General features: G+C 37.8%; 1 protein-coding gene across 1 annotated transcript in view; it reads right to left on the bottom strand.

The window, feature by feature from the left end:
• The window catches only part of LOC135467402 (prolyl 3-hydroxylase 1-like), a 34,539-nt gene extending 19,825 nt beyond the window's left edge, over positions 1–14,714 (bottom strand). Inside the window, 4 exon segments of the mRNA XM_064745176.1 lie at positions 911–1,036; positions 2,271–2,451; positions 11,035–11,187; positions 14,199–14,714. Coding sequence (XP_064601246.1) covers positions 911–1,036; positions 2,271–2,451; positions 11,035–11,187; positions 14,199–14,714 — 976 coding nt within the window.
• Positions 14,715–16,625: the final 1,911 nt, after the last annotated feature.

Genomic DNA, 16,625 nt, shown 5'->3' on the forward strand with positions numbered 1-16,625 from the left:
TTTCTGGTTTTATTTCTAATGCGCAGATTATCATGTGTAATAACTTTACACACCAATATTTTATCTTTCACTCTGAGGGGTAAATATGGCTTCAAGTTACAGTTTTCTTAAGGCCCCAGTAGTTAACCTGGAAATTAAGTATCTTGCAGTGGTGATGTCAACGATGATCCCTGTTTATAAAGAACTGTGTGGGCAAGTCTGGCCTAATGGGGGCGAAGGTGTGGGAAACAGACCGAATGAGGGTGGGAGGTGTGAGGAACAGACTAATTGGGGGGAGGCTGGTGTAGGGGCATTAAGCTGGCCCGAAGAAGCCATGCAGTATCTGTGTATGTCACCCTGCAAAAAAACATATTATACATAAAGTAGGTATACTACAAGTAATGATAATGACTAGTCACATACTTACACCTGCAAAAAGCACACTGCAGGTAATGGTAATGGTTAGCCACATATTTATACATAAAGTAGGTATACTACAAGTAATGATAATGACTAGTCACATACTTACACCTGCAAAAAGCACACTGCAGGTAATGGTAATGGTTAGCCACATATTTATACATAAAGTAGGTACACTACAAGTAATGATAATGACTAGTCACATACTTACACTTGAAATAAGCATACTGCAGGTAATGATAATGGTCAGCCACATACTTATACATACAGTAGGTATACTACAAGTAATGATAATGACTAGTCACATACTTACACATGCAAAAAGCATACTGCAGGTAATGGTAATGGTCAGCCACATATTTATACATTAAGTAGGTATACTACAAGTAATGATAATGACTAGTTACATACTTACACTTGAAATAAGCATACTGCAGGTAATGGTCAGCCACATATTTATACATAATGTAGGTATACTACAAGTAATGATAATGACTAGTCACATACTTACACTTGAAATAAGCATACTGCAGGTAATGGTAATGGTCGGCCACATAATCATGGATAACTTGACTGTGGATAACCCCAAGTTTTCTCTCACATCCCAACTGACATTTTATCATCTCCACATAAAGACCTGACAATACAAAAAAAGTACAAGAGAAGTTGACAGACAGGATTTAAAATTGTTTGGTAAATGACATTACTAAATACACTTGACATGTCCTCAGTTACCTCTTGCAATAGAATTTCATGAAGTAGTTTAAAACAGTAGTTTATATGAGCTTTGAAGCAGATACAATCCTACATAATACAAGCCAACAAGAGCAGGATTTGACGTTTACATTTCATTTGGACTGGGATTATATATGCAAGACTGCCAATAAATCACTTTCGCATTTCAGACGGTGGCCATTTTTTAAACAGAGACGTCGTGAGATCTCGCAATACAAGGGAGCTGGGTGCTAATTTCACTCGACAGCCTATGCTTTAACCTAGCGACGGCATGCTTACTATATTAAATATCTTATTCAATGTAATTCTGCATTGGAAATTGTGCCCCTTTTCGCCGGACCAATGGGGAAACTGACAATGTCAAGCAGAAAGTGTAACTGTGAAATGCTGCCGTTTTATTGCCCATGAAAAGCAGCTGCAACTTCAAACTTCAAAGGCCACTGCCCCCATATATGTGCTAATTTGACCACAGCTGCTCTGTTATGGCGAGTGTACTGGTGTGCCTCCTGAAATGTGAACGTGGCTTATACCCAGACCAAACTCCACCAGTATATTGGCGTTGCTGAACACGACGCTGCTCTATTCACCGAAAACTTCTGCAGCCCTTCACAATAGGGTCTCCCAACCACAAAGATCAGAAGTATTGCATTTGGCTCAACCGTTTTGAAGACATACCACTTGAAAGAAATTAAAAATGCTTTACCAATAAAAATAAAATTTCCTTCAAATGCCTTTCATTCACAGCTGAAAAATCTCAAAAACCCATCATTTTGAGTTGCACTTTATGAAATTTCTTTATGCATAGTCACAATGTTACCTATAGTGTTTGTTGCATTCAAGAACATTCAAGTTTTCTCACGATATGGCCATGATGAACTTTCAATGAATTTGGCTCTGTAGTTTTGGAGATTTGCTGCTATTATACCAACAGGATGGTAAAACATTGTCCAGTTACAAGTTTTTCAACAGGCTTCCTACAGGACCAGAGATAATTAAGTTCTCCAAGTATTATAACAATACATGAAATGCTTCTCAGGATATTTCATTAACAGACAAACAGACATTATGTGATGATGACAATATCCTTCATTCAATCTTTGACAGATGGGTAAATATGCTTGCTCCACTAAACTAACCTGCTATTGTAGAGAGAACATCAGTCACATCCCCAATCTGTCCGGTGTCCAGGAGACCCTCACACTCAAAACGACATCGCTCCTCTGCGGGGAAAAACGCCTCCAATGCAGACTCCATTTCCTCCACAACTGTTGGCCAGTCATCCTCGGTGTACGCATGTGACCCATCAATGTAGTGAGTCTGTAACATCAACACTGATTTATTGGTTACTGGTTTACATGTAATAAACTACATTTCCTTATCTTCTTTAGCGGCCACTGCATGAGACTAAAACCAGCTTGTAAAATAAGTAGATACATAGAAATGAGGTACAAAATTGTTCTGTACATTCTGTTATGCCTTCACATGAAGTCCATTCTCAGCTGTAATCAAATATGACTGCCATCAAGTTCAGAATGATGTACTTTTGTGTGTCCAACTTTGAAACACTAAAAAGAAAGTAATTTTTCAGTCATTCAGTTAATGTCATGCTTGGGTGTTCATTCCAGATGGGAGTTTCTCAGTTTTTTCATGATTAGAATGATGTTATGATTATTAAATTATGTTATTAAATTTACCACAGACATTTGTTCCTGAAATCAAAAATTTTACATCAAAATGTATATCTTCAACAACACAGAATCATGGTTACAAAAAAATCTGGAACCTGTACACGTTTGTTTGATTGAAATTGTGACGCTATACATCGACAGAAAATACTGATACTTGTTAACTACAAAGTATATTTATTCTACAGGTTAGCATTCATGTATATAGTATGTTTGGAAGTTACCAAAAGATATGGCTCTGCTTGAGGAAATGCTGTGTTGTTTGTTTGTAGACTCCAGCTAGAGACAAGCAACTTTTGGGATATAATGTGGGGACAGGTAGCTGCCAGACTGATCATCAAAGCTCCTCAGTATGTTGTCAGGGAGATATTCCTCTGTGCATTGGTACACTATCAGTTACAGGTCTATAGAGGTTTGTGGCTCATTAAAACAAACAGTCTGTCAACAGCAACTGAATCTAGCACAGATATACCAGCTGTGCCAAGCCGAGGCACTCATACATGTATGAAACAGGGCTAATCTATTGAGTATTCTAAAGTGAGGAACCAAAGCTGGCCCATCCAGGATCATCTGCAGTAGTTCCACCATATCTAAACTATAAATCTTTAATGACAGAGCTAATCTTAATATGCCAGACATATTCGGAATTAGGTGTTGAAAAGCACTTCAACTCAGACTGTAGTACTGTGAAGACTAGAGATACACACTGAGGCTAAGTATATAGACATGCCATTTGCATTACACTGATACTGTCAATGATCAACTGAGAACCGGATGATAATGAAATCAGAAAGGTATGTACCTAAAATAAAGTCTTTCAGCCAAGATGCTGAAGTGATCCATTTCCAAGTAATATGCTTGAATCTACATATATGCGAATAAAAAAAATATGTGATTAGCTAATGCCAATTGAGCTTTTAAGAAATATGATTATATAATTACTTTATCGGTTGAGATAACGAGGATTCAGAAGAAAAATTTGCATTCAAATTCTATGGAAACAAAATGTGCCCTTACTATGTGTCAGCCTTCTGGGGCAGAATCATTGTAGGTGGTGTCTTGGTTCAATGGGTTTTAGCACATTTTGTGGTAACACCTACAGTATGTATATAGATAAAGCTGTAAAATTAGTTCCATCTTGCACAAGACTTATCATGTAATTTCTGAATTTAGTGACTTTATTTACGCATACTGTCAACACTGAGTTTATAAACAGTCACTTCAAATACTTTATTTATAACTTTAATAGGAATGATTAAGGCTTATTGCCACAATGGCAATACATTAGACATATCATGAGCATATAAACTTAAGAAGGATTCACAAACTAACATTTTGATGATCAATTTGCCTTTTGTCATATTTTGACTGAACTGTCAGTTTTCTTTACTACACTTTGTCACTGGCATTAATAGTGTCCCCATGTTTTATCAGATTTAAGTTTATTAACATCTGAATCAGATTAAAGGATATTTTTGATATGTAATTTCAATACATGCAGTACAAGCTTATCCACTGATTGCAGTGAGGTGAGAACACACATTACGTTCTCTGCAAAAACACGCCTAATTCTTTGCAAAAAAAGTTGACAGGTTTTAAGGTAAATAACAGTTTTCCTTCATCTGATGTCTTTAACAGTCCACCACCAAAACTTCGGGAGACTTTTTTTGGTGAGTGAGAAATGTTGATGAGGAGTTTTACATTCTGAGTCAGGTAAGCCCAAACAGTCTTTACTGATCAGAACGCTGGCTTTGTAAATATGAGCCGCAAATCTGGCAACCTTCCTGGCAAATGTCCAATAAACTTCATACAGGTTTGTCACTTCCTCATACATGTATAATAACATATCTAAAATATTGGCATGATTCAAAAACATATTATCATAATCGGATTGGGTGGGGGGGCCTCCGTGGCTCAGTTGGTCAGCTTAATGTCCCAGGAGACTCTCACCAATGCGGTCGTTGTGAGTTAAGTCCAGCACATCTCTGGCTGTACATTGGAAGGTCTGCCACCAACCTGCAGATAGTCCTGGGTTTCCCCCTGGGCTCTGCCTGGTTTCCTCCCACCATAATGCTGGTCGCCGTCGTATAAGTTAAATATTCTTGAGTATGGCGTAAAACATCAATCAAATACATAAAATAAACAAATCATTTGATGTAAAGTAAATGTACTGCACAAATACAATGGCTTTAAGGTGGAAAATGAGACATACATGCATGCTGCCCAACACTTCACATAATTCTGATTACATGTACAAATAGCTTAATCCACTTTAGTCGAGAAACACTATAAATTATTCTTACCTTCACACATACGTGCATAAATAAAGTACACATCTAGATACACCATAAATGATCTACTGACTTTTGATTTTTGATGGAAAAAAATTTGATGGTAATGAACACCATAAATTATTACTTTTGGTGCTGAAACTTACATCTCCCAGTACTTAGGATATCATCATGTCTTCCACAGAAACTTCAATACATCTTCGTCTAAGATTAGTACAATTCTCAGAATCAGACAAATAAGTAACTGTATATGGTGGAAACTGTAGCCAGCAGAGACATGTAGGTCTACATATAACTGTTTTATTCAGGTATATTTCACTTAAAATATGATGGCGTTCTGGGTCAGTGGTGGTGAAAGTTTGGGAGAGCCATGGAGAAACAGCAGCACCTGTTCATATCTCCTGACTTAATGCTGCAGCTTTAGGAGAGGAAAAGTGGTGAGGAGCCTATTTTACAAAACATATGTAACTTGCACCTAGTGTAATCTGCTTCTTAGTAACAAATACATTGTGAAGAGCGTAGTATAGTGCCTAATGCAAAGTTGGGACAGCTTTGTACAACGGGACCCTACACTAAGTCAGTCCAGACTATAACCAGAACCCTATAATTAAAACCTCAAATCGTTATTACAGAAAGTAAATGACAAATAACCTCAGCGTATGTATTAAGTGACATCCCATGGCAAACATTATGGTCAAAGTTCATTTGCCAAAGAAACATGGGTAGAGGGCACATTTTTCTTATGTCAACATAACTGTGTAAATACATGGTGTCAGAGGACTATGAGCCAGACAGTAGAAATCTATACAACTTAGCAGCATGAACTAAGTACATGTATATGACTGCAGAAGTCATTATGATATTGAATTGCTACAGATGATAGTTCTGGAAGCCAGGGCAATGGCATCTCTTGTTTAACCAGACTGTTAGATAAGGGAGAAAAGTGGTAAACCCAGACTATAGCGTATATGTACATATCTTAGACTTGGCTTGGAACAGGTGTTCAACAAGGCCATGCTGATCCAATCAAGTTTTCTTGCAAGGGTAATACATCAATGTATTAAAGAATGCGAAGTTTCTTCCCACAAATTTGTTTGAAATGTGAAACGTGTTATTTTAGAATTTTGTTTTATCTACTCGCTCTCACAACTTCATGTCATATTTATGTGTATCTATTTTTACAACTGAATTAGCCTACTTCTTTGTAAATGAAACTGATTCCACAAATAAATGTACCTTATAGTGCAGAACTAAATAGCTATGAATACATAGCTTTGAAGACTGAACTATCACTTGGCCAACCACTAGATATTGTTCACGTGAGCTTCCCTGCAATTAGTAGCTACTAAGACTATTAAGAAATATACCCACATACACTGGGTAATTCAAACTAGTTCAAAGTTCAACACCATAATCAAGTTTGCAAATATGTAAAATCCGGTAAAACAGAAAACAAACGAAGCAAAATTTTTCCCCCATATTGATCAGATCAGGGCCATAGTAAAAATTAGAACCAGGTTACAGGTCTGGAAATAATTTTTAAGCTGGTGCAGGATATAATAGCAAATTTTCCAGCTGTTCACATCTTCTAAAAAGTTAACATAGTTTAATATTAACCTGTCAGTTTGTCCTGTACAAAACACTGGGTCCATGTCAAAATAATATTTGGTGCTTGCCCAGCTGCTTATTTCCAGGCTATGGTAAGGACAAAAACAAAATGAAGCTTGTAAATGTATGTGTAAATGTATGTGTAAAAGCATAAAATCTGCAGATTTCGTGGTTTTCATTTGTTTTGTTTCTGTATCTAATTACACTGACAGTGGGGAGAGAGTGTGTACGCACCAAATTTAAAGACTGCTCTTTTTGTTCACAAGATTGACACACAAAGACAGCCAGTAACACCCACCCTCAAACATGTATGTCAAAAAAGTTTGATTTATAGGGTATACATGATTATATGTCCTATAGTCTGCTACAGGTGCAAGAAAAAATGTTAACCATATTATCAAAATGAGGGAAAGCTGGCCTTATCACTGAAAATAGAGCGAGCACAAGACCGGGAAAGTAAATGGATTCATGTAAGGAATCTTGCTCCTAGTCTTTGTTTTCTTTGAGGCCACCATTTCCCTAATGGCACAAATCACCTACAGGGATCTATCTGCACAACACCTCAACTAACAGGCTATCCCCAGGGCCGTGTGAGGGGGTGGGGTTGCTCTGGGGTTCCCTCACACATGCTGGGATTGAGGATGGAAATCTATCCCTAATTTACACTGTAAACCAATACAAACATGGAGCCAGAGGGGGTGTTTTATCAGGGAGAGGGGAAGGATAGGAACATGCTCAGAATACCTAACTGCCTGCTCCAATAACAGCTTCCAGTGAAATATAGTTCCATTTAAAACAGGTGTCGTGTAATGTCTGTGGAGATCCACAAACACCAGGCATCTTCAATTAAACCAAGAAAACACAGCACTACAGATGATAAACAAACATACACCAGATATGTGGCTAACTTAATCCATTTGTAAAGAAGTGACATTTAAATTAAAGAATTATAAGTCTGCTAAATTATTATGTATTGTTGTGATGCACCATGTGTCAAATACATGATATGTATACAGAGAAATAAACCTGGTACAAGTGCATGTATTAAATTTCCAAGCTCAAAAATTAATATCTGTTTGTTTTCCATGTTTTCCATGGCAATCAAATAAAAATCATGAAACACTACACTTTTCTTTCTCTAATATTTGCTTTTTTATCTGACTAGCATTCAGCATCGTACTCAAAAAATTCATACGATCGCATTCAGGTTCATGGCTGAAGGAAACAAGAACCTGAAATAAACTATGCGCTTCATGAGGTACCAGACAGACCCTTGGACCCAAAAAAGCCACAGAAGAAACAGCGAGAACTGGATTTGAACACACAACATCAATGGTCAATTGCCAGATTGTCACAGCGAGCCAGCACTTTCACTGTCTAAGCCAAACAGGGCCTCTCCTATTCAAATTTGAATTTAAAAATGCACATTACTGTTTCCCTGAAAGTTTCACATCACTTAGTTCAGGATAAGCCCATTTGCCAGTGCTTATCTGAGGTTTTCACATAGTAGAGGCAATAAATTGTCACACTTTAGACTGTGGCAATCCTGCAAACAATGTTTATTCATTCAAAGGCTTCAAACTAAATTTGAAGGGAGGGCTGTTTAGATCCTTGACTGGCACTGACACCCACATGTGGCAGTTAAGAAGTGTCCTAATCAGAGGGGACCAGATGGTCAAACCACTGGTTCTGGCCACACCCACAAACACTACCCTAATTCCTCAATCTTTTCTTATATGAAAGAGGAACTTTCAATGCAATTTGTGCACATTTTGAAGTTGATTTTGAAAACAAAAGTACATTGATGGAATGGGCTCATTTCTGGGCTTTACCAAAAGTGGAGTTTTATTAGACTACACAGAATAATTCCTTCAAAATATGCTTGAATGAAAACCTTCCAAACATGTAGGACGATTTAAGACAGTAACACCCATCCCCCACCCCTCACAATCACATGCACACTTCAGCCTCAAACACACACCCAGGGTATTCAGAATCATTCCCTTGAAATAAGATCTGATTATAAATCTGTTCTCACTTCTCTCTGATGAGCTGATGAAGAGTTGGAGGGTTTGTTAGTGACCAGTCAGGGCTGACCAGTACTATCTTCACACTCCCCATGAGGTCACCAAATGTTAAGTATAATGGGACTAGGGCTGAACTATATGTACATGTAGGTTTGTGTGTAAATTTAGTATAAACAGAGAAGTCCATAAAACCATGGCAGGATGGAAAAAAATATACACATTTAAAAAAAAACAATGACACATTCTTGAACTGTTCACCTTTCAGCTCAGCCTTCAAGATAAATAAGTACTGTTGTGGATGATTTGACTTCATATTCCTGTAATGAAATTCCCAACCAAATATCATTAATACAACCCATGTTTTGTGACATCAATATTAATAGAAAATCTACTTTAACATATGTCTTGAGCGCTGATCATAAACATAATGTACATCATCAGATTTATCCACTTAAATATTTCCACTGAAAATTATCTCTTTTTCAGCTGACAAGTTTGTGTATGCATGCATTCACAAACTTATCACAGAGGTCTTCTACTCCTAAATGCACAAACACAGCATGTTACATGGACATACCCTGCCTGAAACTAGCAAGGTCATTAAGGTCTTTAGCAAATTTTCAAAAGCACTATACATGTATTTACGGTTTCCCCACACCATAATGTATACTCAAGAATAAATATTAGGGTAGGGTCTAAAACACCAAGCAAACCAAGAAATACATACATGTACACGGACAGACATTTTCAAAGGATTGAAAATTGTGAGACTTTGTTTGGACAACTGTTGCATTTGCCTCCAATGTAATAAAAATTTGCTTAAGGATTAGTATGGAAGACATGGAAGACACATTCATTCAATTCTCTTAACCTCAACAAGCTGCTTCCGTAATAAAAGTTTTTTGCACAGATTAAAAGATTGCTAATGTCTGTACTTGACTAATCAAAGCAAAACTTAACATACACAAATGTTTCCCGAACACTCAAAAGTCCCATATTTATGTGTAAATTTTATGAAGTTTTGTATAAGCCTTTTTAAAAAACTCTCTATTTTAAGCGCATCCTCTTTCTATACCCAGCATCTCTCTGTACACCCCACTGAGGTACATGTAATTTGTGTTCTGGCTTGATCAAGATGTCTGGAAGCACTTGAAGCATTCCTAAACAATACAGCATGTTCCACAGGACGCATCCATCAACCTGTGATTAACCAGCCTGTAAACTCCCTTTTGAACCTGCAGAGTATCTCCTGCCCAATAAAATTCTAATTTCCTGCCAACTAGAGAACCTGTTCATCTGGGTGTGTAGTATGGTTCAGTACCGCCATATGGCATCTATTCTAGACTCATGTATGCCAACTCTAGCAACCTGAAACATATACACATGCACAGGGAGGTTTTATACTGCATTTCTACCCCTTGTTATAATCCATCCAGTGTGGCATATGCAAGCTGGGGTCTCAGTCACATTTTGTGCGGAGTGACAGGAATTTAAAATTAAAAAATGACTATATATGTTTGGAGAGGAAGTAAACTGAAAATTGCGAAAACTCTGACCTGACGCTCTTGAAAGCATGGGAAATTTGAAGGACATAGTTTAACGGAGGCGTAAACTGGGGAAACCATGTTAAAAATCATGAGACAAATAATGTTTTCCTGTACCTTGTCATTGTACTGAGTGGATGTATTTTTTGATTTGTTTTTTGGTGAGATGCTCCGGGGTGAATGGTTTGCCCTGGCATGCTACCCCCCACAGGCCCCTGGGGGTGCCGCAGGGCGAGAGAGAAATATTCCATAAAAGCATGCAACTGATCATGCTGTTACTGTCCAACTATTTTACCGTCTTAATGTCCAACAAAAGCTTGCAGTGTTAAATCTTCCAAATCTGTCTCAACTATCGTTCAGACAGACCTTCGTGCCGTTATAATCTGAACAATAGTAATTCTTCAGAGAACTACTAATTCATCCCACTCTATAGAGAGCTAGTCAGTTACAAAGTATGTGTACATGTACTGTACTGCTAATAACCTAATACACTGTAAGCCATGGTTACATAACCCCGGGGTATTTCTGGTACTGCATGCATTGGCCATGTCTGCTATTCACAGCTCTGACAAGGTTATGCAACCAGCCAGGAACATAAATCAAAAAGGAAACATGATCCAGCTAAAAAAAAAAATAACAAAAGTTACTTCAATGGTGGTGTGTGCTGGTGTCATACACCATACTCATATGTAATTAATTAACAAAACAATAAATCCAAAAACCATGAAACAAACAGACAACAAACCTGATAATCTTTCTCTTCCAGATTAACAAAGTCATCAGGATGGATATTTGGCATCTTCCTGTAATACTGCAGGTTGTTAAGCATCACTGTGTGGTTTGGGTTAGCCAAAAAATAGGTGTACGCCGCTGCAACTGCCTGCTTAACATCATTTGTCTGAAAAAAAAAGAAAGAAAAGAAAACAATATTTACCCAATATCATAACAGCTAGAGTACAGTATTTCCCCTAAAGTTTGATATGTAACAATGTAATTTCAGAAATACCTAAAGGCCTTAAAATGAATGAATGAATGAATAATTATGGCTTAACGCCATATTGGCAATCTTTCAACCATACTGTGGCGAGAACAAGTTCAAAACAGGAGCCAGTAAATGGTTTTCGATTGGATGAGAACACCAAAAATGAAACAAAAATAGATGAACATGTCTAAAAACAGCTAAAAAGAACCAAACCTTAATTAAAACTCGAAAACCACAAAACAGGCCTTAAAATGATAATTTTGTTGCCAACACTTTAGGTTTCCTGATAAAAAATTAATCACACTTCCCAAAAAAGTCTCAAGTATGCCTATAAAGTAGATAAATCAATAAAAATCAAGCAAAATGTGTCATTTACAAAATGCTAAACTTTAGGTAAAATACAGTAATCAGAACATAAAGGCTTTAATTTGTAGCACATTGCAGCAAACAACGCCCAAAATTCATAGCAGAGTAACAGATTTATTAAGAAAGGCAATCTGTTTTGTTTCAAACTTGATGGCAACTTCCCCTTCTTCCTTTCCTTCCAAACCTATGATGTTCTAGTTACAGATATGAGAGGTTGAGAATTATTTCCTTGTAGCTGGCGTAATGTACAAGTGTGCACAATTGTACATGGTACATATTGTATATAAAAAACGAATTTCACGGACATATACCCACACATAAACATACCAACTTTGCAGAACCAACATGAAGCTATTCTTATGGAAATTACACGTACATAATACAGATTTCACTAAAATGTGCTACTTTATGAAATGTAAAAGTGCCATCGGCCGGATTTGATCCCATGGCTTGCCATAGTCCCCATTGTAAACTACTGCATTTCACGTAAAGTTTAGCTGTTATCAAGTGACACATTTTGCTTGCTTCTGATTGATGCATCCACCTAACAGGACCACTTTTGTGGAGTCTGATTAATTTCTTATCAGAAAAAATTGAGAGGTGGCATTACAAGTACCATTTAAAACCTTTATGCACTTCTAAACTGCATTCTTAGTTATAAACATTAGGTGAAATACAAGACTTCAAGAATATTGCAAAGGCTTTTTTGATACATGAACAAATATTATCACTCCTGTATGCATAGTGTTTAGTATGCATGTCTTATACTATTATACAATTTACAGACACATGTGCAGGATGAAAATATTCATGTAGTATATATGAATCATTAACACGCTGGTACCTTCATAATAAAGACCAAAAGTCAACTGCACTGTTCAATGCCTGACAATAACTTGTGGATGTATTAGAGTTCACTATTAAAGACGCTGGTGTACATGAAGGAGAGCACGTACTACAGGGAGGATGTCAGTGATCCACATCTGTTAACAGTATAGTATTCTACTCTGCATGGATGTAGCAGACTAACAGCTCAGTAGACTGTAGTGTACATGTACATCCCAAGTGTATCACAGTCCACAACCACCTCTTTAACAAGCTTAATTCTAACCATTCATACATGTACACATATTGCACAGTGAGAGCCTTATTATACTGAGCATGGTGATAGTTAAACAGCTTTAAGGCAATTAGAGCTATGGCTTTACTAATGTTCACAACTGGTGCAGATTGTTCTGTTTTTATATCACACTATAATATCTGATATTATCAGGCAGTCTTCTTGCCTGTAAATCACAAAATAATATTGGTGTTGCCTAAAGTACCCGGATGTGTGCAACATTCAAAAGGACAATTTTGATCATTAATATAGACTGTCAGTCAGTCAAGCAAAACAGGAAGTATGGTGTATTCTCAAAATTCAAATGCACATTCATAACAACTTGTAACGGGTTGGAAACATTTAGTGATTGAAGACTGCCTGATAAATTAAGAATCAATACGCAGCAGTGAATCATCCGCAAAACAGGTTTTAATTATACAGTTTCGCAAAGAATAACAGAACAGATTTAGCAGGAAATTCTCAACATCATTTGACAGTTACACTGAAACAAATCTCCAAGCACGCGTTCATTCAAGTCCCATCTCCATTTGATCAATTGCAATGGATATGTTGTTGGATTGCTGAACTTTAGCCCGACACCATTAAGGAATTATTAAGTGCCTGTAGCAGAGCAGGGAGTTAGGATGATGAACAGTCCAAGATTGCTCTGATGTTAGGTTTGGCAAATATTTTGTTTGGCCAAGGAAGGTCCCAAACCAGTGTCAGGGCGCATGGCAGGTTGTTAGGGCGTTTGAGACAAAAATTACCTATTTAATACATGTCCACAGCCTTAAGTTTGCAGACACTTATGTTACTGTGTTTTAGATTTATCACAAGTATGACGGTGATTGCTTATTTCCTGGGCCTTGGCGATGTTCAAATCCTACCTCTGTACAAACAGCCCCAATATACATCTAGTTGACAAGGGCAGGTAACTACATCAGGTTTTCAAATGGAGCACACTCCAACATAGGTTTGGGGCCAAACCTAGTCAGAGCAATCTTGAATTAGATGAAGAACTGACTATGAAATTTAAGTTCTCCACTGGAAGCCACACTGGGTCTTTCAGCATTAATAAAAATGTTTGAAGGATGAATGATTATACAACCATCTCTTTCATCACATTTCCAATAAATGATAGGTGTTTCAGAAGTTAATCTGCAGTAAAATGCAACGATTAACTAACACTTTAGAAAATGTGTTTGCAATATTTAAAATGGAACAAGTAAGGTTAAAGCATGATGTGTCTGTGGGAAATTTTCCTCATCAGCTGACAGTCAAACTGAGAGGCACTATGCATGTCTATTCATTCAAGTCCCGCCTCCTTTCTGTCAAACTAAAACGGATCTTCTCTCAGAACAGTAATATTTATAAAACCACAATGCATAGTGAAAACAATTTCAAGTAAACTAAAATAAATATTTACTATATCTCCTAAGACAAACATGCATATGCTCACCTTAAATGCACAAATCTGTAGATAATCGTATGGTTTTAATTCCACAAAAGCCTGTGTAATACTTCTGAATATGTTCATCGCACGAGGACCTTCTCCAAGATTCCTTAGTTTGCATCTCCTTACACACTCAACGTTTTTTACCAAATCTTGAATAAGGAACAAATTTAACAGTTGCTCGCCATGGTCATGAATAAAATCCCTGGCCACATTTGAGGCACCGTCTTGCTTACAATGCAAACGGCACTTGTACACTACATCAGAATAGTGCTTGTGCTCCTCTATTGAACGACTCATGAATGATACGCACTGAAACCATCGTTCTTCTTCGTACGACGCGATTCCAAGCGTGTACAAGCGATCAAAGTTCATCGCATGCGGGTCACCTGAGACTGCATAGGCTAAAACAAGTCTGCAGAAAAGCACGATGGCTACTGTCAGCGTCTCCATCGTTGTCACACGCACACAAACTACCGTTACAGGTACCACTTGTTTCACCACTTTCACTCCATCTGCCATGCATCCACGCCTTGACATCAACTAACTTCCGGATAACTTGGCGATAACAGCAGACTCCGCGCGCTGATTGGCAGAAAGTTTACAAGCGTGAGGTTCCTGACGATAAGTATCATATGTCGTTAACGCCGTTCTGGAAAGATTCAGCAACCTGTATCTTTTAATTATGAATAAGGAAGGCCTGTGCAATGTGGTTGTAATGGTGATAATAATAATGATATAAAAGCGTAATATTAGCCAAAAATAAATTATATTATATATTTTTTCATTCGCATAAGTTTTTCAACGGTTCAAAGAAATCGCATTAAAATGTGCATAACAAAAATTAACAAAGAATGAATTTTATACACGAATCCGCAGGCCAACAGAACGATATTGGAACTTGCATGAGTTTTTTTTATGGTACTATAGAACATGTACATGTATTCTTCTCAGAATCTGATGTTAGAATATTTGCTGCTCACTGCTGTCAAATACCACACAGGCTTGCCTCCCTTGAATAGCTCTCCTTTAGAAAGGGTTCAGGTTTGTAAAGAAATGTTGATGTCTGCTTTCAAAGTTTGATTCTGAATGAATTATTGGTACTTCGTACTGCAGTATGGTGTATAAACAGCATTAACCATTCCAGTATGTTAAGTAAGAGATACCATCCCTACTAGAAAACCAGTATCATATCATATTTATTGTTCTTGTTTATGTTGTTGTTGTTTCAGACAGTTCTTCGAATTCTGTAGTTCTGCTGAAGCAAGTTGATTAACGCTCCCTTGCCCTGGCACAATATGGTCATTGACTGCATCTGCTAGTCGAAAAGAAAATGATTTCCAGGCAGTGGAGCAATTTCTATACTAGTTCTTGTTTAAAATTCTGACTTGAAGCTGAACAATGTGACATAGCCGGAGACCTTGATCTAAGGTAGCCCATAAGCCCGAAAGACTCCATTTCTTATATTGGCCTAGGGTTTTTGGAGTCTTCATGCTAACAGTAATAATTTCATACTCAACAAAGGTCCAGGCCGATGGCTTTGTTAGCAAACAAGTCTTGTACGAAGAAAAGACACCAACCTAAAGATCTGCTTTCCGGACCCACAGCACCGCCACCATTCGTCCCTACCCGCTTTAGAATAGATTTAGGCTTCCATGCACACACTCCTAGACTGTGGCTGCTATCTTCATACTGCTACACTATGAAGCAGGACATGCGCATAGGCCTAGATGCCTACATAGCTGCTCAACATGGCGGCCACAGCAGAGGAGCATGTACGGTAGAAACCTTCAAGGCCATAATAAATCTATTCTAGAGTGAGTAAGGACATATGGTGGCAGTGCGGTGGGTGGGAAAAGCAGGTCTGTAGGTCCAACGACGCTAGGCCAGTTTACGAAAAAATTATTTACCCACATTTTGCCACAATCGCTATTTGCCTTTACATCACCATTCTCCTGTAAATCTTAGCCAAAGTGGAAAATAGGCTCTTATTTAGCAGGTCGCCATGCTGCCATGTTGTTAAAACCTGGGTCAGCGAGGCGCGCATACGTAGCAGCGGTTGACCTTTCCATGAAATTTAGAATGGAATGGATGTCGAAGATAACCCCTTTTGTTTTACTGCGAAATTAATTTGACAGTATGCACAAACTGTGGGGTCCGTCATCCTGCTGCATAGCCTTCAATCAGTTGCAAATTCGTGCCTCTGCAGTAACATGGCTCTCTGTTTGGCAAAACTGACAGCCAGCTGATCAGAACATAGAGACATGGTGAAAGGTCAACCACGCATGCGTGGGGAGCAACAGCCCGATGTGTTAGGTCATGATGTCAACACGACATGTGAGCATAAGCCACAGTTGTGAATTATCTTGGATTCACTGGCCATGAAGGCTACAGAATGTGGAAAAAAATGGCAGAGGAACAGAGAATTTCCTG

The sequence above is a fragment of the Liolophura sinensis genome, chromosome 6 (assembly GCF_032854445.1).
Source record: "Liolophura sinensis isolate JHLJ2023 chromosome 6, CUHK_Ljap_v2, whole genome shotgun sequence".
Taxonomy (NCBI): Eukaryota; Metazoa; Mollusca; class Polyplacophora; order Chitonida; family Chitonidae; genus Liolophura; species Liolophura sinensis.